Raw genomic sequence first — 26175 nt, forward strand, 5'->3', positions numbered from 1 at the left:
TCTAATATACCTAATTATTGGATTTTCAAATTGGGTCAAATTGTGTGTTATCTTAATAAAAATATACATACATTGCGAGAGTATAAAATGTTCGGTTGCACCCGAACTTAGCCTTTCTTTACTTGTTTCTTTTTAAGGGACTGAACGACAGTCTTAGACAGTTTTCAAAGATCGGGGATTTGATGAAATCCAATTATTATCGGTTCCGTTACTGTTTCTTTCCGGACCTTAGTATATCTACAAAATCTAGAGGAGTTCATGTACTTTTAGAGAAATAAATTGTAATACTTTCATCATAACTTAAATCATTTCACAGCTCGCAGCAGTATGTCGAACAAATTTGTAACGGTACCACTTCGAAATTAGTGTTAAAAGTTTGAAGCATTTTTTCTAAATCAGCAGATCAGCAATAAATCTTCAAAAGCAACCTCGAAATTTACCTGCGTTATCTTTTAGCTACACTCATTATACTATATTTTATATACATATGTATGTATGTATGTATGTGTGCATGTAAATATGTACTTAATTTAATACAAAACTGAAGGCAAGCAAACTATGAGCTCATACGCGGTTCGCCGATGAATTGAAAGGTTAAACAGCTGAGTAGTAAAAGTAATATAGAATCTCTGTGTAATATGTATGTATGAGTGTATTGTGCATTGATCAAGCTTTGCATTGTATATATGTAAATCTTTTTTTCACATTCATTCGCTAAAATTAACTTAGAGTGATTCGCGCGCATGCTAGCCCCAAGTGTTTCAATGTTTCCAAGTATGAGTGTGTGTTTGTGTGCGCGCATAATTGTGGCGAATGCCGGCCGGCCGGCGTACACAAAACCGGCACAACCGCTGCCGCCTGCATAACTGCGCTCTCCTCTCCTCGCCGCTCCGCTGCAATGCAAATGCAACTATGCGCTAGACCGGTATTCGATTGTAGAAAGTCTACATGTGTGTGTGTGTGTATATCCGTGTGATTGTGTGATTGTGTTTGGCAGCGTGCACTCGCTTGCATTGATAAACGTATGCACGCCTCTCGCTTGTCGTGCACACACAATAGGCCTGGCGGTCGTTTATAGTACCTGTAGACAATTATATTTAACACTTGCGAGAGTTAACTGCATTTTGCATTTGCGAACGCAATTGGCAATGCTTAAATACAATTTCAATTGCATATTCTTATGCCATATTCATATGAATGTGATGATGGCAAATGCCATACTCATATGTACATAGTAAGTAAACCAGTTATTTGGCTTCAAACACGTACTTGTTACTTGCAACATTTTATGGCCAATATTTACGAGGGTAGTTAGAAAAGTCGGTAGGGGTTTTGAAGTAGTTTCGTGGAAAGAAATCGAGCAGAAGTGTTGAGTATAAAAAAATGTCTGATAGGTTTCACGATAGTATCCACTCAATGAGAGGAGTGTTAGAAGGTGAGTTGAGATGAAAGATTATCCCCCCTTTTGAAATCGTAGACAAATCTGTGATCCTTCAGACTTATCCAAAATCTTTTTATCTTCTTAGAGACTGGTCTACAAAAAATGTTGAGATATTAAAGAGGTTTAAGAGGGATATTTCTGTAAAATCCTAACCTGGATGATAGAGCTTCCTTTGATACGAACAATACATCATTTAAAACCATAACCTTGAATAGGTCAATATGATAATCGCAATAATATTATCGGTTAAAAATATTTTCATACTGGGAACACAAATATTTTTGTACAAAAAATAATATTTTATTAAAATACTAGCAGACCGCTCCGGCTTCGCACGGGATTTCGATACGAAAATAATGACTTGCAAGCGATTTGAAGTTTCAGATTAAGATTCTCCATCACGTCATCATCTGGGAACTATTTCCAAAAAGTTAAGATTCGAGCAATAAATATAGCCTATGTTACTCAGGTTGAAAGTAGCTTTCCAATGGTGAAAGAATTTTTGAAAACGGCATAGTAGTTTTCGAGTTTATTCTTTACAAACATACATACAAATCTTTCCTCTTTATAATACTAGTATAGATTACCTCAAAAAGCGTTTAACCAACCAGCCTCGTTTCTGTCCACACGCATTAATCTGAGCTTAGTTTGTGGCAAGCCGCATATTAATTTGCTTCGGTAAATGCCACAAGCAGTATACGCTTTTGTGGTAAGAAAATATTTACTTATGACAGACATACATACATATTTAGTATGTAAAATTGTTGTGGTGTGTTATTAAAAATTTTATGGACAAGTTTATGCCAAGCGTTTGTCATTTGTTCTGGTCCAAAAGGAGTTGAGTGGTCTTGCTTTGGAGACGCCCATTTTGATGTTTATTTACCAAAAAAAATGAATAAATATTGTAATCATAGTGCGTGGGTATCTTGTTTCCTTGCCTTGCGATTTTATGCTTGGCAACAAAGAACTTTTTTGTATATTACTGTTTTGACTTTGCAGGCTAGTCGAAAGGAAGTTGGCAGACAAGTTGTCTTGCTACGATAACCGGATTAAACCTACAGACGCACCCAGATAGTTCTTTTAATTCTCAGGAATTAGTAGAAGATTACTCATCTATTTAAGAAACTACAAATATCAAATATTATGATATGATTTAAATGAGTCAAAATTCAAAAAGAGTGAAAAATAAATATTTTTCCTTTTCAAAAATCGTCTGAATAGAATATTTCTTTAAACGTTATAACATTTGTGTCCTAAAGGCACATGGATCATAAAAGGGTTAAAAGCTTTGATAAAGCCTAACTGTGCAACTATTCTTGTAGCATACTTTCAGGCGTTTTTCTAGTAAAATTAATTATTTTATAAATTTTTATTATTATTCAAAACATAAATATTTTGATATATATAATACTATATTTCTATCAAACATTTGTATGAATATACTTTTTTTAATAAGTGATTATTTTACATGTTTTCTTTTCCAAAATCTAAAATAAAATCAATTGAAAGTAGACCAACGCTATCGCTGACCACTAATTTATTAAATAAACAAATTTTATTACTCAACTGCTGGCTACTATTGGTTTTTTATGCACTTTGTTATTGCCAAATGAGTAAAAATGCATATTCGATATTTTTCGCAAGACAACAATGTCTGTATGTCTTCAAATTAAGGTCACCCCACTGACGTAGATAAACATATATTTGAATATAATTAAATTGAACTAGTGACATATGTATGAATGACCCTGTAGGAATAAAAAAATCAAAAAAATCAATTCCAAATACAGTGGAACTTCTCTAACTCGAATCACCATAATCCACAATAAAACTTCGAGTTAGAGAGACTTCGAGTTATCGAATTTTCATTAAAGCATATGAATTTTCAAAAAGCTGTAAAATATAGATTTATACACTGTTTTATTTATTTACTTCCCATAAATGTAATGTTCGATAGTCAAATTTTAAATTTTGTATTATGCCCTTGTCGAAAAGTTCGATTTATGAAAGGAAATTTGTATGTTGCCTTCTATTGCCACTTCAAGAGTTCGAGTTATAGATATTCAAGTTAGGGAAGGAAATTTGTATGAAATTGGCTTCTAAACGCTATTGCCAATTCAAGTGGTCGAGTTATGGAGATCATCGAGTTATAGAAGTTAAAGTTTTAGAAGTTCCACTGTAGTTTTCGAAGCACTCTTCATGTTATCATAAATCTTATAAAGGGTGTTTTTGTTAGACATGTGGGTTTCAAGAAGAAGTATAATCTAGCTTTATAGCCAAGAATTTACCTTTATTATACCTTTATTTTGGGCAAGTTACTCGAGGCAGTCTTCGCTGGCTCTAATAAATTCCAGTTGACAGGTCCAATATTCGAACTCTTTATGCAAAAATTGTGGCCTTATGTTAGCAATAAACGTTATTTCGGATTAAGTTTTCAGTTAATTATGAAATGGCAAATCGAACTGAAAAAAGTATTGCCTAATTGTCTAACAAAAAACACTCGCTTTTACAGCATTTGCAAAAAATATTTCTTGATAAATCAGAGTTGAGATTTTAATAAATAACAAGTAAGGAAGGGCTAAGTTCGGAAGAACTATTAGAAGAAAACAATTTCCTCTGAATTAAATTAAAATATCTGAAAAATTATTCTTAGGCACTGAGTTCTTCATGTTCGATATACGGGGCCTTGAAAAGTTATACTCCGATTTCGACAATTGTTCCACAAGTGAAGCCACAGATGATATACAGTATTTGTGTTTTATTCCGCTATCTTCTTCGGTTCCTTATGTATACATTTTAATGTGAAGGAATCAGGTAGAATTCAAAATTTAGTTATATGGAAAAGTAGTCGTGGTTGTGAACTGATTTCGTCAATTTTCCGTCCAGGTCATCAGGGTGTCAAGAAAGTGTTGTTTACAGAATTTCATTTAAATCGGTCGAGTAGTTTCTGAGATATGGTTTTTAACCCAATTTTCCATTTTGTAAAAAAATCTGAGTGTAGCTCTGCTCTGTGTGAACTTTTGTTGTGAGCGTATAAAAAATGTTTCATGTACCCAAAAATTGCCTACTGGGATCTTAGCAGCTGTCTACGTATAACATTTACATATGTATATTTCAGTATATATCTATAGGTTTGTGTGAAAATATATTCAGTGACTAAATTTGCTAATCAAATAAATTTACGCGACTCAAATTTCAAATGCAAATAGTACATGTATCTAATATATGTATGTAGGTATGTATGTTTACTAATTGACACTAAATAAATTCAATAGTAAAATTTAGTTGACCACAACAACAAGCACAATCAATGACACGGCAGACAATAAGCCAATTGTGAACTAAACACACTCTATTATTTGAATGTATGTACATATGTATTTGAATAAAAATATATACATACATACATATATACTAAAGATAGCGTGCAGCACGTCTCTGCGTAGCTGCGCTTCTTCCAACACAATTTTTTTTTTTTGTTTTTTTTGGACGAAAATGTTAAACAAACTATAAAAATGTGATTAAAAATTTGCTTCACTACAAAAGAGCTTTTTTCATAGGTTTCAATGTGTGTGTTGTTGTTGTTGATAAAGTGTTTACAGTGCTTGACAGTTGTGCGGTGATTTGTTTGAACTTGTTTTTTTTTTTTAATTCAAGCGCACACACCCATAAACAAAAACAAAAATAACATAGTCTTTATAGCTTTGAATTTTAGTTGTTTTTGTTTTACAGTTTGTTTATGGATGAGTTCAAGGTGAGCGCGCACGTCTGCCAGGGCTTTTGTCTCGCTTTTTCGTTGATTTATATAGTTCATCTCAGTTTCAATGAATGCCGGTGCCTATAAAACTAATTTTCGACTTTTCGACGTTGTTTTTGTTATTTTTGTTTGTGTGTGTTTTCAACATAAATGTGCGTAAAGTAGTGTGATTTTGAAAGTGAATGCTTTCAGAAGACGCATGATTTATGATTTTTAACACAAAATTACATGTGTGAATGTAGTCAAATGAGTGTAGGTATGAGTGCGTTCATAATTATGTAACATATGAGTGTGTTCAAAAAATAACGGGAATTTTGAAAAAAAAAATTATTCATTCCTCTACAATAATGTTGTCGCTTTTAAAATATTTCCCATTCGATATTATGCACTTAAGTCAGCGCTTCTTCCAATCGTCGAAACACTTCTTAAACTCGTTTCTTTGGAATATTCTTTGACACTTTCAGCGATTTCTCGTATGCTTGTAAAAGAACGGTACTTAAAGATTATCTTTATTTTGGGAAATAGCAAAAAGTCACATGGAGCCATATCTGGCGAATATTAGAAATTTCAAAATTCCCGTTATTTTTTGAACATACCTCTATATTACATGTATATATATTTATTACCTCAACTATGTAGCCCTTTGTGTTAGTACTCACTTGCGTTCGCAATTAGACACATTTCTTCGCTAAACTTCAGCAAAAGTTTGTGCGCTCTTCCATTGAACTCTTTTCAAACTCTTCGCATTGCAATGCGTATTTACCGTTGCAGCCGTTTACTATGCGTTCGCCTAATGCGCTAAGAATGTCTAATTTGTCTCTTCCGTCATGCAATTTGCATACTTCGCCAACTTGGTCAACAACTTTGTATTATACGCTGGCTAAGTAAGGCCCGTGTGTTATGCTTTTCATGCCGTTAAGTCACGTGATCGCTTTTATTGCTTTAGCATTATGGAGTTGCCGTTAAATGTTGTCTGTCAAACTTTTTGTTAAACAATATGCATTATTATGTTTCCTACATAATTATAATGTTTTAATTGTTTCTTTTTGTTGTCTCTTTTCATGTATTAATAGCGTGTTCCACCGCTTCGTGTTGACGATTTAATCAACGATTTACGCGATGGTACCAAACTTATTGCACTTTTGGAAGTGCTTTCCGGCGAACGTTTGCCCGTGGAGAAGGGTCGCGTTCTACGACGTCCGCATTTCCTCAGCAATGCCAATACAGCCTTACAATTCTTAGCTAGTAAACGTATCAAATTGGTGAATATCAACCCGGCTGACTTGGTGGATGGGAGACCACCAGTTGTGTTGGGTCTGATTTGGACCATTATATTGTACTTCCAGGTAAGTTGCGGTTGCTATTAAGATTGATAAAAGCCTACAAAATGTAAATATATTTGTGAAAAGAAGTGGAGACAATAATTTTTAGTCTAAGCTAAGCAACACTATATTTAAATGGATTTTGAAGGCACCCTGTATTTGCACTTATATCATAAAATATTTGTTGCTTACTTTGTGAAGAAGTACAATTTGTAAAAAAAACTCACTCACAAATATTCAAAAGTGTTTATCTGTTCACTTAATGAGTAAATCACGTATTTGAAATCAAATCTACTAGGTTAGTAAGTGTTTTTCAGCAAATACTACTAGTACTCCCAATATATTGATAAGAACTTGTAAAAAAAACTATAAGAGAACCTTATATTATCCCAATATACATGAACACGTCTCAAGATCGAAGGTCCTCAGCGGTTACTTTGTTCATAGTTTCATGATGTTCAGGACAACTCTCCTAATATAACCTTAATAATATTTCCGTCACTCCGTACTATTCGTAAATTATTTTCTACATTAGATTAGGTTAGTCTGGCAGGTTGCAAAGTCACGTATATACCAGTTTTGGTCCTAAGCAATACCAGTTGGAGTTCCGTCACATAATTAATAATGACTAAGTAGTCATCTTTCAGGATGGGTTCCTTAGACTTCAAACTAATCGATCCAAACAGGGTTAGATTTCCGAAAGGGCAGCCCTTGACCGGATAAAATCCGGGTCAACTCCGGTGGCGTAGAACCGGCTGTGTTGGGATGGGTTCCTCGCCACTGCCGCTGCCGGACAAGCGCTCAAGTTATGCTCAATGGTTTCTATAATGCCTTCCTTTTGACATTTCGAGCAATCTTCGCGATCTGTCAGCTCCATCTTATAGGGTGCGTCGCCACTTGATAGTGATCAGTGAGAATATATCGATCGTAAGTAGGAATTACATGTTATTTTGATCTACCCCCTTACTCTGAACTTATGCGGTTTTGCAACCCGGTAAATCCTTCCAACGTGCTTTGATCTTTCTTGTCATGTTCCTGTCCAGATCATCATGTAGATAGTACATGGGTTTTCCCAAGTGGGTCACGTTTTCAGTTGACAGTTTTACGCACCTTTTGACAATCTCGTCTACTACTCTCTCGTTACTTTCTTTGCCTTTGTGGCCTGTTACGCAATAGGAAGTGAAGTCAGTGGAGGGTTAGGTTCAAGATGTTGTTGAGGTTATATTAGAGTGATCTAACTCATATCCATGCAACGGTACCCAAACAGTTTTCGAACTTATTTTCCATGAATATTACTGACAAAATTACTTTCAGAATTTGAGATTAATCACATAACCTCGAGAGAATCAATCTATAGGACTAGAAACTGATATATAAAACCTATTCGGAAGATCTGTAAAGAATTAGTCGTATTAGAAAGTATTTTTATTTAAAAAGGAAACGTCATGAGATGGATATCATCTCTTGGACGATATGAGGCACAATATCTGACCTCGTTAGGTACTTTAGGTTCCACAGCTATTAGCACTTCACACAATCTTTAGATTGTTATTTTTTTTTGAACTCAGGGTCACCATCAAGCTTACACATCTCTCAGAAACAGGAGTGCACCATATGAAGCACCGAAACAATTGTTATGACTTCCATTTAACCATTAGCTTAATGAGATTGCGTTTTCTTTGAATTGGAACACTTTCTTAGCCATTCTCTTTCCCTTAACCTTTATATATAGATGCAATAGTAAACGCCGCACTTTAATTATTGATACTTTCACCAAATCTAACATTTATGTATTTATGTAAACAGCAACAAATTACAACAAAGTAATAACCGTGTAAACAATTGTGTGTACTTCTTTCCTTTCTATCTTTTTTGGTCTCTTTTTTGAAAATCGTTTACGTTTCGAACGATTCGATTTGTTTTTTTTTTCGCAAATATTATTTTTTCGCTAACAAACAAGCTTCATAAGAAGAGGCGAAAAAAATTAGTAGTAGTAATAAATTATGCGCCACAGGTAGGTTTTGTAGCCGTTGTTTGTTGTAATGACAAAATAATAATGAAAATTTCGTAGAAGATGAATCAATTGATAATTTGGCTTTTTTCTTCAGTTACGGTTGTAGCATAAAGTTTGCACATTTTCTACACGCAATTTTGATTTAAATACTATATATTTTTAAAAAACACTTTTTTGTGTTTTTGTTTTTTGAAAATAAATTTTCGAAAATTTCGAATACTATATATTTTTGAAAAACACTTTTTTGCGTTTTTGGTTTTTGAAAATAAATTTTCGAAAATTTCGAAATTTTTCGAAATTACTTAAGCATTAAATTTACGATACTCATGTTTTTTATGAGATATTTTTCGAAATATTTTTTTTTTTGTGAGCTTACTTTTAGATTTATTAGGTTTTATTTACTTCTCATATTTCTTCGAATATTTGTACTTTGCATTTCTAACCTATCTTTCCAATCGCCCGCAAACAGATTGAGGAGAACAGCCGCAACCTTGAATATTTGGGTCATGGTATTGGCGGTTCGGTTAGTTCACTCGACAGCGTTGGCAAGAATGTCAGCGATCAAAAGGCTGAGAAATGGAAGCAAGGTGCTAGGAAGACTCTATTGAATTGGGTTACCAATGCCTTGCCAAAGTAAGTCCCTCCCCCAATTATAATATATTTGTTTTTAACTAATCATGAGCCATTTTCCATGCCTTTCGCAGAGACAGCGGTATTGAGGTAAAGGATTTCGGTGCCAGTTGGAGAGATGGCGTCGCCTTCCTAGCCCTTATTGATGCCATTAAGGCAAATCTTGTCAATTTGGCTGATTTGAAGAAAACCAACAATCGTCAACGTCTCGAAACAGCTTTCGATGTGGCCGAAAGCAAATTGGGCATTGCCAAATTGTTGGATGCTGAGGATGTGGATGTACCCAAACCGGATGAGAAGAGTATAATGACATATGTGGCGCAATTTTTGCACAAGTACCCTGAACCAAAAGTGAGTAGACACCATCTTATGTGCGCTTCTACAGTAGTTGCTAACAATTTATTACACTTTCCTTACAGGGTGCCTCACGTGATACATCACATATACAACAGGAATTGGACGAACTGCGTCGCTTCCTTGTGGAAAAGACTACCGAATACGAGCCCATGGTCATGTCGAATTCATTCCCGCGTGATTTCGCTGAATATCTGATTGCACGTTCAGAGATCGATGCCCACTTGCCGGCTTACAATCGTCTGAAGCAGTTGATGGAAAGTCAAAGTGGTTTCCTGCAAGTGCCACGCCCCGTGTGGGAGGACATCAATGCGCTGTGGCAACGTCTACAATATCAAATGAACTATTGGCTGTGGTTATTGGATTCTGAGTTGCCCGGTGAATTCGGTGTGGTCGGCAAGTGGTTAGCTGAAGCCGAAAAATTACTAATGGATAACGAAATACCGAACGCCATGAATGAGGAGACAGCATCGGTGATTAGTAGAAAGCTGGAGGAGCATAAATTATTCTTTGCCGATTTGCCGCGTATTATCGCGATGTTCGAAAATGCCAAACGTTCGCCGTTGGTGCAACAAGTGCCCATTGAACAGTTGCGCAATATGGAGCGTCGTCTGCAAGATGTAGCACCCAGGGCGGCTGAGCGTAGAATACGTTTGAAATTCCTTGAACACAAGTGCTGTCTGATTGCTTTCCTCAATTTGGTTGAGAACAAGATGAAGGGTTGGACTGGCAAGTATGGCTACGAGGAGAAGGTCAGTCAACAACTGGAACAATACAAGAATTTCGTGTCTCGCAACAAGATCTTCCAAGAGTTCCAGAAAGCATTCGTCGATATGCAACAAGTGGTCGATGAGTACAAGCGTGACGGCAATGTGCCGCGCAATGACATCACTGAAATCGATCGTTTCATGTATGAGACCGAAGAACGCTGGAAGCGTGTCTCCATGGAGCTGAAATGTTGCCAAAACTCGCTGGAAGAGGTTGTGAGCTGTTGGAAGACATGGAATCAGCTGGCACCCACTTGTGAAGAGTGGCTGAACTTGGCCGAAACTAAATTGTCACGTTCGGAAGATGAACGTTTGGAATTCTTCCAGGACATCACTACCTGGAAGGACAAATTCGATACACTTGCTAATGCGGCCAACTATTTGATCGCCTCTTGCGAAGATGGCATTGCCAACAATCTGCGTCAGAAGCATGGCAATTTGTCGGAACGCTTTGAGCGTCTCTTCGCCAACACCAAACAATACATGCACGCCGGTGACATCATACGTGCACGCAATGAATACAAGTCGGGCATTGAGAAGCTCTCGCAATGGCTACGTCACGCGGAACAAGTGTTGGAGCAACGTCAAATGCTCGGCAATACACAACAAATCACCAAATACGGCGAGGACTTGCAGAAGTTGGCCAGCGAGATTGACGATAATGAGGAACTCTTCAAGACAGTCAGCCGTAACTTCCAGGGTCTGATACAGGATCTACCACGCGAAGAAGTTGACAAAATGATGAAGTTATTGAAACAAGAGAAGGAGTCTTTGGTGCGTATACGCGCGCAAATCCCTGCCAAACTGCACCTCTTCCACCAGCTGCTCATTCAGCAGGAGTCACTCGAAGCGGGTCAGAAGGAAATACATCAATGGCTGAACGATGCTGAGACCTTGTTGAGCACGCATACGCTGTCTGGTGGACGCGATGCTATCAGTGAGGAGCTGAATAAGCATAAGACTTTCTTCTCGCGCACTGTCTACTATCGTTCCATGCTGGAGAGCAAGAATAAGGTTTTCCAAAACTTGCTGAAATCTGTGGCCGCCGATGACAATATCGACACCTCACAGACGGCACACAACATGCAGCAATTGAACGAGCGCTTCAATTATGTCATACAGAATGCCGAACAGTGGGAGCAGCGCTTGAATGACGCCTCACGCGGCTGGCACGCGTTCAAGGAGAACGAACGCGTCGTTAGTGAGTGGCTGACGCAGGCTGAATCGATGCTTATTGAGAAGCACATCGAGTCGAAGACCATCATCGAGACACAGAAATATTTCTTTGAAAATGTAAATGAACGCTGGATGCACAATCTAGTAGAATCTGCACAGGATTTGCTTAAAACGCTGCCAGCACAAGAGCAGAAGCCTGTCGTGGACTCCGTTGAGAAATTACAAAACAAATGGCAACAGGTTTTGTCGCAAGCACCACTGCATTTGCTGAAACTCGAGTTCCGTTTGGATGAGTCGGCCTTCTATCAGACATTGCAAGAGGTCGAAAAGGAATTGCACTTGGAACAACAAGCTTTGAATCGCAACGAAGACATTGATTCAATACTCAACCGCAATGAGCAGTTCTTCCAACAACAAGGACCCATACCGCGCATCGAGAAGAGCTTGCAGAACATGCAACGCATCAGTCAAGCTTATGGCTATCAGAAACCAACCGACATTAGTCTCAATCAGGCTTATGACAATGCTAGGTTGCAATGGCAGCAGTTGTCGGGTAAAATCGGCGATATGCGCGAGACATTGCAGCAAATACCGGCGCAGTGGGACAGTTACCATGAGAAGTTCAAGGAAATGGTTGAATGGATGAATATTGTCGATAAGAGTTTGAAGAACATTGTGAACGAGGTGAACAGCATGGAGGAGTTCGAGAAGGAGAAAGTGGTCTTCCAGGTAAAGACTTGACAATTGTTTGTTTAAAAAAATATTTGTGGATTTCGAATGAATTTCTTTGTAAAGAAAAGAAAACTATTTTAGACCTCGAAGTCCCCATTAAACTTTTGAATATTCAAACCACTAACAAATTTTGAATCATTATACTAATAAAATTTTCATTGTCAATCCAATTAACGCAGCTCAGGGAACTTGTGGTAAAAAATCATGATCATTCATTCATTTGCTTTGATTTCGTAAAAGAACTCCATTAATTTTGCATTGAATTTATTTTTCAGAAAATCTGTCAAGAAGCAGATAACAAAAGGGAGGACATGAAATGGCTGGTGAAAACGCTAGACTCCTTACTTAGCTACGCCAGCGAAGATGAGGCCAATCTCGAACAGAAGAAACTTGAAGATCTAATTGCACGCTACAAGAACCTCATACCGACCATCGAAATCACAATGGTGAAGACCGAAGTGTTCTCCAAGTGCTACACGTATCGTCGTGAGGTGCACGAGGTTGTCTGTCTGCTTAGCAAAGTGAAGGAGCAAGCCACCAATATACCACCACCAGAGAGTCTGGAACGTGTCAACAAGCTGATTGAAGAACAACAGTATGCCATTAGTCAGCTGGATTATCAACGTCCACACATCATGTCGATGTTGCAGCGTGGTCGTGATTTAAGTAAGGACGTACATGCGCCATCTTTCGTCAATGTGGAGGTTAAGAACTTGGAGACCGGCTGGAATGAGGCGTACACCGAAACCGCTGACAAATTGCAGTCGCTCAAGGGCACACAAGCTGTGTGGAATGACTTTGTCGATCAGAAGAACGATATCTTCTCAATGCTACAGACAGCGGAAACTGAATTGCGTGCGCTAACACCACTGCAGACCGACCCGAAGAACGTAAGCCAAGATTTGCATGCCAAGCGTGAGTTGAACGTGCAATTGCAGCAAGCCTCTCACCAACTGCTACCCAAATTGCACTCCTTGAAAGCCGAATTGGCGCCATTGGCCGCCGCCGATAAGCGTCCCATTTTGGAAAAGGAGGTAACCGAGGTTGAAAAGATGTTCTTCAATACAATGGAACATGTGAAAGATCGCGTTGGTTATCTGGAAGACTACAGCGCCAAATGGAATAATTACAAGTCGCGTTTGTCCGAGTTGCAAGAATGGGCCAACCGTGTAGCACCGAAGAGCATTGAGGCTTTACAATCTGAAGACCTCACACCTGAAGAGCGTGTTGTGAAGGTGAACGCTTTCAAGGGCGTACTGGGCGAGCGTATGAAGCAACTGGATATTTTGGCTTCAGATGCGGCCGAGTTGGCACCGAAAGAGGGTAACATCGCTGAGGCTAAACGTCTTAAGGGTGAAATTACCAAGTTGCAAGAGGTGCTGAGCGCCATCAACCGTAATGTCGATCATCAAGCAAAGGCTGTGCAAGAGGATCTGGTGAATTGGCAACAGTATCAAACTGGTTTGCAGCAAATCAAACCCGTTATTGAGGATTGTGAAATCAAGGTAAATACCATAGTTCCTAAGCCCATTACACTTGAAGAAGCCGTTGCATTGCAACAAAATGCCAAACAATTCGAAACACAATGCCTCGAGCAGTTAGACAGACTCCAAGGCATTTCAAACATTAGTCATAAAATGCTGTGCAAAACCAATGCCCCTGACGAGTTAGATGCCATGCATTCTCGCTGGACATCAGTTCATGAAAATGCCAAGCAAGCCAGTGGTAAGCTGGAAAAACTGGTCGCGAATTGGAAATCATTCGATGCCGACGCCGCCAAACTCGAAGATTGGGTCAACAAAGGCGAGCAAGTGATGGGCAAACGCCCGGCTGTGCTCAATACACCGCACGTCGATAAGCTCGAGAAAGAGTTGGTTAAACTCAAGTCGTTCAATAATGAAATTTCGGAGCAACAAGCCAAACTCGTCGCGCTCGGTCAGTCAGCCGATCAGATAAGTTTGCATTTGGCGCCAGAGGGCGCAGTCGCGCTTAAAGATCGCGTGAATGGTATGAAGGGCAAACTGCAAAAGCTTTCCGAAGCCACACGTGCCAACATCAACGAAGTGTCGGACGCTATTATTGCGCGTCAAGATTTCAACGCCAAAATGGTGAACTTCTCCAACTGGATGGATCAGCTACGTAATCAAGTGGCACAGGTTGAGGAGATTAACCCGGAACGTGTTGAGACAAGTCTACACGTCATACATGCGCTAATGCAAGAGCACGCCGACAAAAAGCCCAGTTTCAATGCCATTTACGATGAAGTGAAACAGATGTCACTCTCAGCGCCGGCTGAAGAAGCCAAATCACTGAATGATTCGTACACCGGTTTAGTTATTAACTATCAGAATCTGGAAACCAACTTGCAGCAGAAGAAGATCGCGCTCGAAAAATGGACCGAGATTCTGAACTGGAAGAGTGAGACCGAAAGTCATCTGAACTATTTGAAACATCAGTTAGAGAAACCTGACGGTCCACAGCCAGAAGAGCTCAATAAGATTATCAATGAAATTGACACAATTGGTGGCTCTTTAAGTTATTGGAAATCGCAAGCCAAGGAGATCGATGAAAGTCCCGCTATTCAGTTGCGTGACGCTTTGACACGTAAACCATTGATAGCTTTACAGATTGTCAATGATGTCGAAAACAAATTAGATAATCTAAAGCTGCGTTCCCAGGCACAAAAGCAACAGGCAGAACAGATGAATGTGCGCAAAGAGAAATTCCAAACACTTGGTCAGAATTTCGGTCAAGCCCTGCTGGATAATCGCGCTAAATTGAATAGCATTCTGCAACAGAAGCCCGGTTTGGATAACATTGATCAAATTATAGCTGATTTGGTCGCGCTTAACGAAGTCATTAAGGGACAAGCCGACTTGAAGAATCGTCTACATGATGAAGGTTCCATATTGATGCGTGAAGATATCGCCAGTATGCCAGCCATACAAGAGAGTCTGCTCTTCTTCGACAAAGATTATGACACACTACAGAATGAAATTGCCGAACGCATACAGAAGTATAACTTGATCAGTCAAGCTCTACGTGAATACGCCGATACCAAGGATAAGTTCGGCAAAGAGCTGAAAAAGGCTGAAGATCTCTTCAATGCTATACCGCAACAACCTCGCGACGAAGTGGAGTTGCAACAGGCCGCAGAAAAGACACGTAAAACTATGGAGCAAATACGTAAATCTAAGGCGAATCTCGATGACCTCGATCGTCGCGGAAATAATGTTGCGAAACTATTCGATGCAATCGGTGAAGTTGTGCCACAAGAAATCGCCAACGATGTAAAGACAGCTAAACAGCAATGGCAAGATCTACACGATAAGACCGCAAAGAATGCACATATGTATGAAACCGAAGCCGTCATCTGGTCCCAGATTGAAGACGCCAAGAAAGAACTTTTACCATGGTTGAGTGAAACCAATCAAGGTCTATGCGATGCCGCTGATAATTCAATCGAAATTGAGTTCGGACCAATGCGCCTAACTAAGTTCCGTGCCGAATTGCCTTCCTACCAAGTATTGAAGGACACGATTGCCGAAAAGAGTCGTGAGCTTGTGAACATTAACAACGGTGCGGAGATTCCTTCACTCACTGAACTGAATAAACTACTGACAGCTCAATTCCAAGAACTCGATTCGAATGCGGCACGCTTGGATGCCGTAACCTCCTCCTTCAATGAGCAAGAACAGGACTTGCGCAAGAGAATCAAGAACGCCGGTGAGCAAGTGAACAAACTGCGTGAGCAGCTAATCAAATGCGATGACATGTCCGGTGAGCCCAACAAGATCATGGAACGATTGCTGAAGTGTCGCGAGTTGCGCGCCGAATTAGACAACAGCGCTAATGAGATTGACAATATCAAGCAACGTGTTGATGAGATGCGTTCACAATATCCCACTTTCAGTGAGTCCATCATACCCAAAGAGCTGAACAATGTGCAGAAACGCTTCGAGGCCGTCGATACACATGCCAAGAAGATCGAGCAATCGCTTTTGCAATTCCTTAAGAAGTTCCATGCCGATAAGGTTGGCATGCTGAAACGCATAATTGCTACCCAACGCGAGAAGGTCGCATGGTGCCAGCCAGAGTCGACAAGCGATAAATACAATTTGGATGTGAAGCGCTCATCACTGTTGGAGGTGAGTAAAGCGATTGATGATTGCCACAAGCGTAATGCCGAAGTGGGCAAGTCGCTGGAGCTGCTAACAGCTGTGGAATCACCACAACACTTGAACGATTTACAAAAAGATGCGCAATTGTTGGATGCTGAAATGAAGGCGCTACAAGACAGTTTCGACAAGATTAAGAATGTGCTCGATGAAAATGTAGATCTATGGTCACAATATGAGCAATCCAATGAGGAACTCTCTGCATGGTTGCGTGATGTTGAGGGACGCATCAAGGCCGAGACTAGCAATCAAGTCAATGTGCCGGAAATCGAGAAGAAATTGCAAGAACTCGCATTATTGCAACAAGATATTGCCGCACATGAGCCGATTGTGAAGAATTTGGAGAAGACTTCGCAGTTGCTGATGGAGAAAAATCCTGAAGCGCGCATAAGTCAGTTTGTCACGCATTTACTACAGCGCTACCAGACTGTGGCTAAGAGCTTGGCCGGCTACATCGACAAAGTGCAAAATGCACAGCGTGCGAATGACAATTTCGTAACTGCTGCCAAAGAATTCAATGACTGGTTGTCTGATGCCAAGATTGAATTCCAGGAATTGGCGCGCATGGGTTCGCCTGGCTCATCCTCGGCCACTGCACAGCAATTGCAGACAATCAAGAACTACTTGAAGACCTTCGATAATGGACAAATACTATTGAACAATGCTGTGGACATTGGTGAAGCGTTGTACCCCATTGTAACACCCGAGTATCGTGAGAAGATACGTGCAGAGTTACGTAATATACGCGAGAACTACGACTACTTGCGTGATGAGGCCAATGCGCTTTTGCAACAGGTTGAAGCAGTTTTGATACAGAAGACATCCATTGAAGAGAGCTACACACAAGTATCACATTATCTCAACGAATCCAAAGCTAAAGTGGCTGCAGCCGACGAGCTCTATCCCACATTGGCGGCTAAGAAGAGTGCTTTGCAGAATTACAAGACACAATTGCAAGAGATTACTTTGCATAAGAATGCGCTCAAGCAGTTGCACGATAAGGCTGTGACACTATGCGATGATAATTCCGAACGCAAGACCGAAGAGTCTATCGAAGAGTATAACGGTTTATCTAAGCAGATTGCCGATCGTATCAACGTCGTTGGTAACCAGGTTGTCAAACACGAGGCGTACGATCAAGTGTTGGAGAAAGCACAGGACTGGCTTAACACCATCAAATCTGAAGCCATTGACATTTTGAATGAGACAACTTTCGAAAAAGAAGGCGCAGAAGAGAAGTTGACTGTTGTTGAAAATCTATTGCAACATAAGCCCGAAGGTGACTCTATATTCGATACTTGCCACCAGCTACTACAAACTGTGCTAACGCAAACACATCCCAGTGGACATCCTGCATTGCTACGCAGCTTTGAGGAACCCAAGAAAGCATGGGTCGACTTCATGACACTCTGCCAAGACTCACTCGTCAAGCTGAAACAGCTGTGCTCGAAATGGGATGAGTTTGAGTCGATCATTGATGAGATTGATAACTGGATGAAGGATGTTGAGAATGTTGTTAAGAACCAGAGTCTGAAGAGTACGGCCGGCACGAAGAAAGCATATTTGGCACAACTACAAAACATTGCCAAAGACATCGAACAACGTGCAACATCCATTAATGATCTACTTGATCAGGGCCGTGAAATTGAAGGTGAAACCGACTTGAATCTTAAACTCTCACGCTTGAACACACGCTATCAGACGTTGAAGAATCTCTGCAAAGAATCCATTGCGAAGTATGTCAACTACACGAAAGATCACGAAACATTTGATGCCGATTATGAGGTATTCAAAAAGGATCTCCAGCAGTGTGTGGCAGACTTAGCACAAAATAGCGAGATTGTTGGTGACCAAAATGTATTGCAAGAACGCCAGAACAAATTGCGTGAGATGGCAGATAAGCGCATCAACGACTCCACCGCATTTGAGAGTTTAGTCGATCGTGGCGAAAAACTATACGGCCATACAAGCCCCGATGGTCGCGAGATCATACGTCAGCAATTACGTACGCTACGCACCACATGGGACAACTACTCCGATGATTTGAATGCCGCCACACAGAAGATCGATCAATGTCTGCAACAGTTCAACGACTTCAATATTGCCAGAGATCAGTTGGCCAAGTGGCTGAAGGATGTCGACAAGGCGATGCAGAGCCACACTGAGCCAAAGACCACACTCCAAGAGAAACGTGCACAACTGCAGAACCACAAATTGCTCCATCAGGAGATCACCACACACAATGTGTTGGTGGATAGTGTGTGCGACAAGGCGCAGGTTTTGATTGATCAAATCAACGACAACACACTGAATGTCTACTTGCAGTCGCTTAAACAAATCTTCAACAACATCGTTGAGAAGTCCGAAGTAATTCTAAACAATTTGGACAAATGCGTGCAAGAACACACTGAGTTGAACAACCAAGTGGCCGCCGCTAAGTCATGGATATCTGGTGAGAAGGAAAAACTTTTGGAATGCGATGATGCCTATGGTGAAAAGGCTGACATCAAGCGCAAGATTGAAACCTTGGTGCAGTTGGCACAGAATAAGCCACAAGCACAAAAGATCGTCGATGATATACGTCAGCAGTTCGACAAGGTTAAGGCCAACACTTCCGAGAAGGGTAATGAGATCTTGGCGAAGGAAATCGATGAACTCGAAACAACAATAAAGAGTCACTTTGATGATATCGAAGGCATTGAAGGCAAACAAAAGGATGTGCTGAAACAATGGAATGACTTCGAGAGCAAACTTGAAGAACTGACAAAGTGGTGTCGTCAAGCCGAAGGTGTCTTCCGTGAGCAACAATTGAAATCAACTCTGCACGAGAAGGTCGAACAGTTGGAGAAATATAAGATCCAACGCGATCTCATTTTGCAAAAGGAGAAGGAAATCGATGCTTTTGCTGATGCTGCGCATGCGTTGTTGAATAATTGCGGTGCTGAACGTCTTAAGACACTAACTATACAGATCACCAACCGTTACCAATTGCTGCAAGTGTTGAGCAAGGAGGTTGTTAATCGCTGGTCGAATTTGGTGGACGATCATCAAATATATCAAGACAAATACAATGAAGTTGATCTATGGCTCCAACCAATCGAACATCAGCTCGAAAATGCTTTGAAGAACGAGCCCTCACAAGCGGCTAACATCTTGCAAGTGCTACTCTCTGAAAAAGAACAAGCTGAGACTTTGTTTAGTGCACTGAATGCCGCTGGTGAGAAGGCATTGCCCGAAACTTCGACCGAGGGTCGTGAGAAGATACGTAAAGACTTGCGTGACATACACGAGCGCTGGGATAAATTAGACGAAGGCATACGCAATCTGCAGAAGCGCCAGGAGGCACAAAGTGTGCAACTGTCGAGCTATCACGATATACTTGGTCAGACCGTCAACTGGTTGGATCAAATTGAAAAGGTGCTACAGAACGAGAATCCCAGCACTTGGACGAGCGCTCAGGAAATACGCTCCAAATTGTACAAATACAAGACAACCACACAGGATATTAACTCGCACAAACGTATCATTGAGGCTGTGAATGAGAAGGCAGCCGTGTTGTTGGAGGGCACAGTGCCAGCGAATGCTGCTGAGATCAAGAATGCCGTCGATGATGTTAATAAGCGTTACGAAAAGGTAGCCGCCGATTGCGCCAAACTGCTTGGTGAACTTGAGGAAGCTTTCGATGTTTACCAACAATTCAGTGAATTGCAGAAAGCACAACAAGATTACCAAAAGAATCTGTGGGATCGTTTGACCGGCTATTCAGATTACTCCGGCAATAAGCCAGCCTTACAGGCGCGTCTAAGTAAGATATGTGAAATTCAAGACGCTTTACCCGAAGGTGTTGTTAAGCTACAAAATCTGTCCGCACATATCGATGAGAAGGCCAAGTTATTGCCTGCGCGTTCCAAAGAGGCTATGTCAAGAGACCTCGCCAATTTGCATGCCGACTTCGACAAGTTCAGTGCTGCACTCAGTGATGTCAAGAGCGGTCTTGAGAATCGTTTGCAACAATGGAGCGATTACGAAGTGAACTTGGATCGTTTGATCAATTGGTTGAGTGAAGCCGAGAATGCGCTCAAGAATTACAATCCCAAGTCCACGATGGAAGAGAAAGAAGAACAACTTAATCGCTTCCAATCTTTGATGCAGAACTTGCGTCAAAATGAAATTGAATTTGAGAAAATGAAGGACGATTCTTCGGAACTTATACAAAGTTCAGGTGAGACTAGAATTGCCGTTAATGTGCAACAAGTTACCTCACGCTTCCAGTCCATACAAGCAACCACAAAAGAGATACTCAAGAAATGTGAACAATCTGTGTACGATCATCAACAATTCAATGAGAAATACAAGCAATGCTCAGATTTCTTGGCCAACGCACAAGCGAAATACGATGACTCCAGTGATCTGACGCAGGTGGGCTCCCGTGACGATCTGTTGAAGAAACAGACTGCAATTCAAGAGCTCTTGGCACAACAACCCAATGCTTCATTGATGCTGAATAGCACCATTGAATCGGGAGAGAAGTGCTATCCCTCCACGGCCACAGAAGGTCGTGAGGCCATACGCGTGCAATTGGCTGAGCTCCAAGAAGCGTTCGATAAGCTCTATGACAATGTGACAATTACTTCGCGTAAGTTACAGGACAAGATGTCCAAATGGTCTGGTTTCGATGAAATCGCCGAAAAATTGCAGAACTGGCTGAATGAAATCGAGAAAACACTACCTGCCGATATCGAATTGAAAACCACTTTGGACGAGAAACGCGCCAAATTGCAAACTTACCGCGATATACTCAATGATCTCAATAACCATCAAGTTGAAGTGAAGAATTTGCAAGAAATTGCAAGCAACTTGCCAGAGCAAAACGATCATGTTGAGAATATTACCAAAGAAATTGCCGAACAGTTTGCTAAAATTCATAAGCGTGCACAAAACTTCGTGGAACGCTATGAAGCCATTGTCAGCGATCATCAGCAATACACCAAGGCTGTCATGGAAGCACAAGAGTACATTGAGGCCACACACAACACGATTGACTATTGGGGCGATTTGGATTTAGAACAGGTATCACTCCATACAAACTTGGATCGTTTGAAGAATCTCAAGGAGAGCTTGGCAGATGAGTTCCCACGTGTCGATCAAGTACGTGCGCTGGGTGAAAAGGTTATTCCCGGCACTGTCGAGAGTGGACAGACAAACATCAAGTCACAAATCGACACCACACAACAAGAGTGGGAGGGACTAATCGCAGCCATTACCTCAACCATTGAAGCTATTGAGAATCGCTTGCAACAATGGGCGGAATACGAACAATTACGCGATCAGTGCTTGGCTTGGATTCGTGAATCGGACAACAAGTTACACGCTATTGATCTCAAGCCAACCCTCGAAGAGAAGAAGGCTCAATTGGAATCACTAAAGAACTTGCAAGGTGAAATGCGCGCTAAGGAGCTTGAAATCGATAGCGTTTCCGAGAAGGGTCAGCTATTACTGAAAGGTGGCTCTAGCATGCGTTCATCTGGACCTGAGCTAACGACTAAATATCAGCAGATATTCCTCAAAGTAAAAGAATTGAACAACCGTTGGCAACAGTATGTTACTTCACATCAAGAGTTCGACAATGCCGTCTCTGAATGCGCCACCTGGATTAATGGCATCAAAGACAAATTGGATTACTGCGCTGATATGTCTTCTATGAGCCAAAAAGAGTTGGATAAGAAGTTGGCAACCATACAGGATATCATATTATTGAAGGACGAAGGTTCTGTGAAGGTACTTAGTATTGTTGAATTAGCGCAGAATGTGCTTGCCAATACTGCACCGACTGGTCATGAAGCGATCAACAAGAAACTGACCGATCTACAAGAATTGTGGTCCAACATTACACTGCGTATCATCGATGTCAAGGCTACCTTGGATGACTCCATTACACAATGGTCTGGTTTCTTGGAACAAGTACAAAATGTACGCAAATTCAATGAGTGGCTAGAGAATGTATTGAAAGAACTCTCTGAAAATCAAACTACCATGCCTGAGAAGCGTGCACAACTCGATCGTGTCAAGGCCACCGAAGAGAAGGTGCGCGTCGAGAAAATCGATGTTGATGCGCTGAAAGTACAAGCTAAAGAGATGATTGCTAGTGGCCAACAGAGCCAAGCAGCATTCCAGGCGCAAAAAGTACTGGACACATTTGACGAATTGTACGCACGCATACAGAAATTGCTCTCCGATCGTCATGATCAATACAGAGACCATCGTCTCTACAAGGAAGCTTATGACGATTTGGTTAGCTGGATTAGTCGTGCACGTGAGAAGTTCCCCGCACTCAAGCAGAGCAGTCTAAGCGACAAATTGGCCATTGAGAATGCCGTACAAGCCACTGAAGCCATGCTAAACAAGCAGGCACAGGGTGAATTATTGGTTGAACATTTGGTTCACACTGGAGAAGTCGTATTGACCAGCACATCGCCACAGGGACAAGAAATCATACGCAATGACATACGCGCACTGCGTGATAGTTTCGAGTCACTCTTCCGTGAGATCAATCAACAAAAGGAGAACTTGGAGGTAACTATGGTGCAATGGCGCGCTTATAAGGACGAGTATGAGCGTTTAATTGAATGGCTACAACAAATCGATATTCTTGTAAAGAATCACAAGTTGAATCTGTCACCGAGCTTGCAAGATAAAGAAAAACAAGCCGCCGATATGGCTGGCGTTTTAGCGCGTTTGGAGAAGGGCAAAGAAGATATAGACAAATTCAATGCCTCTTCTGCTGGTCTGCTTAAATCTCATTTGGAGTCCTACGTCAATAACCAATTGAGACACTTGAACTCAATGTATCAAGTCCAAGTAAATCTCGCCAAGGATGTGTTGAAGAAGGTTGAGACCAACCGTGATCAACATCGTGAATACAACTCTAACTTGAAGGCCGCACAAGACTGGATAAGTGATGCCAAGGCTGCCATACGTGAAGCCAGTGAATCTTCCAGCGCCGGCTCGAAAGAGCTGCTGCAGAGACGCCTTGAAAAGATTCAACAGTTGATTAGCAATCGCGAAATTGGTCAGAATCTGGTACACACTGCGATTAACAACGGCGAGAAGGTGGTCAGAAACACGCGCTCTGATGGCCGTGATACGATCAACAGCGAAATGAAAGATTTGCAGAACGATTGGGATAGACTTGTTAAGAAAATGTCTACTGCCAAGGTACAATTGGAAACCAATCTACTCCAATGGGCCGACTATAGCTCCAGCTATTCGCAATTACAACAATGGATTACCGATCGTGAGTCTAAGTTACAACAGGCTTGTGACCAGAAGGTTGTGAAGTCAAAACGTGGTCAACCGGGTCTCACTTCCGGTTTGAGTGAACGTAAAGCCAACCTACGACAAACTAATAATATTGTGCAAGATATTGTGTCTTTCGAACCGATGATACAATCGGTGGCTTCGAAGGCATCCGATCTGCAACAGGGCGCTCCAGCCTCTGAAATCTCCAACAAATATGAGACACTCACCAAGCAAGCCAAGGATTTGTATGAAAAACAAAAGACTACAATCGACGAATTCCAGGCGCTCATTGATGCCGGCAACGAATTCGCTGCCTGGCTGCGCAGCGCTAAGGAGCGTTTGAGCAAGTGCTCCGAGCCCACTGGCGATAAACAAGCGCTGGCCGAGAAGACACATCAACTGAAGATTCTACAAAGCGAAGTGCCGGAAGGCAAAAAGAAATTGGAAGCTGTAGTGACACAGGGTCAGCGCGCTTCTACCAACGCTGAGCAAGAAGATCGTGAGATTATTGAGGAAGAAGTTGGCTTGTTGCAAGAAGAGTTCGATGCCTACGTAGATGCGCTCACCAAAGCCAAGGATTATTTGGAAGTCGGTATTGTCAAGTGGTCAGACTACCAAGATCAATACAGCGAAGCATTGGAATGGCTTACCAAAACAGAAGCTTTGGTACAATCCTACAACAAATTGCAGGACAGCTTAGCACGTAAGAAGATAGTCTTGGAAGAGTTCCAAGGACACTTGCAAACACTTTTCGATTGGCAGAAGACATTGGATCACCTGAACATGAAAGCACAAATGCTGCTCGAGACCTGCTCGGACACACGCATCAGCAATGCCATCATGCAGTTGACAACCAAATACAATGCTTTACTCGCACTGGCCAAGGAGGTTATGCGTCGTTTAGAGTTGCACTACCAAGAGCACCAACAGCATCGCACCTTGTACGAAGAGTGCCAGTCTTGGATTGAGGCCACACGCGAGAAACTCGAGGAGTGCGCACAGATACCCGGCACTTTGAACGAGGTACAAATCAAGCTGAACACTGTCAAGAATCTGCGTCAAGGCTTTGAGTCGGGTCAGAATAAGCTACGTTATCTGCTCGAACTGAAAGAGAAGGTAATCATGAACACCGAACAAGGCGGCGCTACCAAAGTGCAAGAGGATACTGAAACCTTGAAACAAGACTTCGAAAAATTGCTTGTCGACATGAATGACGTGCGTCAGAAACTGGCTAACCGTCTGTCACAATTGGAAGAAGTCTACAAATTGCATAAACTGCTGACCGAATGGCTTGAAGATGTCGAACCAAGCGTCAAGGCGAGCGACGAGTTCTTGAACGATTTGAGTGAAAAACGCGCAGCATTGGAGAAATTCCGTGCCATACAACGTGACATAAATGGTCACAATGATATTGTTGAGAAGATTAACGCACGCTTGAACGAAGATAACAGTCTGGACCGTAAAGACTTCCGCGACGGGCTCAGTAAATATGAGAACTTACAAGAGACCGTTGGCAAAATCATCGAGTCGCTCGAAAACCAAGTCAACAACCATGACAAATACAAGCAGGCATTCAATGAAATACAAGATTGGCTGCGTCGCACACGCATCGAGATCGAACAGTGTGCCGACTGTCATGGTGAGAAAGTACAAGTGGAGGAGCGTCTCAATAAATTGGGAGATATTGGTGCCAGCATGGTTGAGGGTAAATCATTGTTGGACGCCTGTGAAGAATTGAGTCAAGCCGTGATTGCCACAAGTGGAAATGAGGGTCAAGACACCGTCTCGCAAGAAATCAAGCAATTGGTAGCCGAATGGGAAGCACTACAAGCAATGGTGCGCGATGCACGCTCCAATTTGGAGACCTGTCTGTCGTTGTGGAACTCATTCTTGCAGAATTTCATTAAGATCAATAAATGGATTGAAGATGTTAGCCGACGTGTTGCTACCGCTGGCGAAGCCGAAAATAAAACACCCGACGACTTGGCATACGCCAAGGTAAGTTCATTCATGTGTATCCACTCTAACACTTGCCCTATGTATTAACCACTCACGTAAGCTGTGCACCTTAACTAACTAATCAACTAAGCTTAATGCCAGAAGTCATCGTATACTCACACTTAAACCTAGATAAGCTACGACTCACCCACAAAACACAGTGTACAAAACACAAAGCTTTTCAAAACTAAATGAAATAATTTTATGTAATCACTGAAGTCAAAACTTTTAATCAAAATTAAACAAAGATAATTAACAATAAAATTCTTTATCTACTTCTACTTCTATCTACTTTATATTAACCGATTTTCAAATTTACACACAGAAACTGTTGGAGGAAGTTGTCGCGGAGAAGGATAATGTCGAAGACCTCAATGACGCTTGTGAATTGCTCATGGAACACAGCGCCTGCAGCAGAGTACGTGATCAGACCGTGGAAACCCAGTCTAACTACACCAAACTGCTGACACTGGCACAAGGTGGGTGCTAAGTCTAAGTCCATAGAAT

General features: G+C 41.3%; 1 protein-coding gene across 9 annotated transcripts in view; it reads left to right on the forward strand.

Moving 5' to 3' along the window:
• LOC105214212 (muscle-specific protein 300 kDa) overlaps nt 1-26175 on the forward strand; it is a 178799-nt gene that overhangs the window by 46200 nt on the left and 106424 nt on the right. For all 9 annotated transcript variants that reach the window (XM_054228214.1, XM_029041591.2, XM_029041595.2 and 6 more), the window contains 6 exons: nt 6272-6544; nt 9004-9167; nt 9239-9515; nt 9584-12190; nt 12469-25668; nt 25994-26147. In XM_054228214.1, the coding sequence (XP_054084189.1) occupies nt 6272-6544; nt 9004-9167; nt 9239-9515; nt 9584-12190; nt 12469-25668; nt 25994-26147 (16675 nt within the window). The remainder of the gene's footprint in view (nt 1-6271; nt 6545-9003; nt 9168-9238; nt 9516-9583; nt 12191-12468; nt 25669-25993; nt 26148-26175) is intronic.

The sequence above is a fragment of the Zeugodacus cucurbitae genome, chromosome 3 (assembly GCF_028554725.1).
Source record: "Zeugodacus cucurbitae isolate PBARC_wt_2022May chromosome 3, idZeuCucr1.2, whole genome shotgun sequence".
Lineage (NCBI taxonomy): Eukaryota > Metazoa > Arthropoda > Insecta > Diptera > Tephritidae > Zeugodacus > Zeugodacus cucurbitae.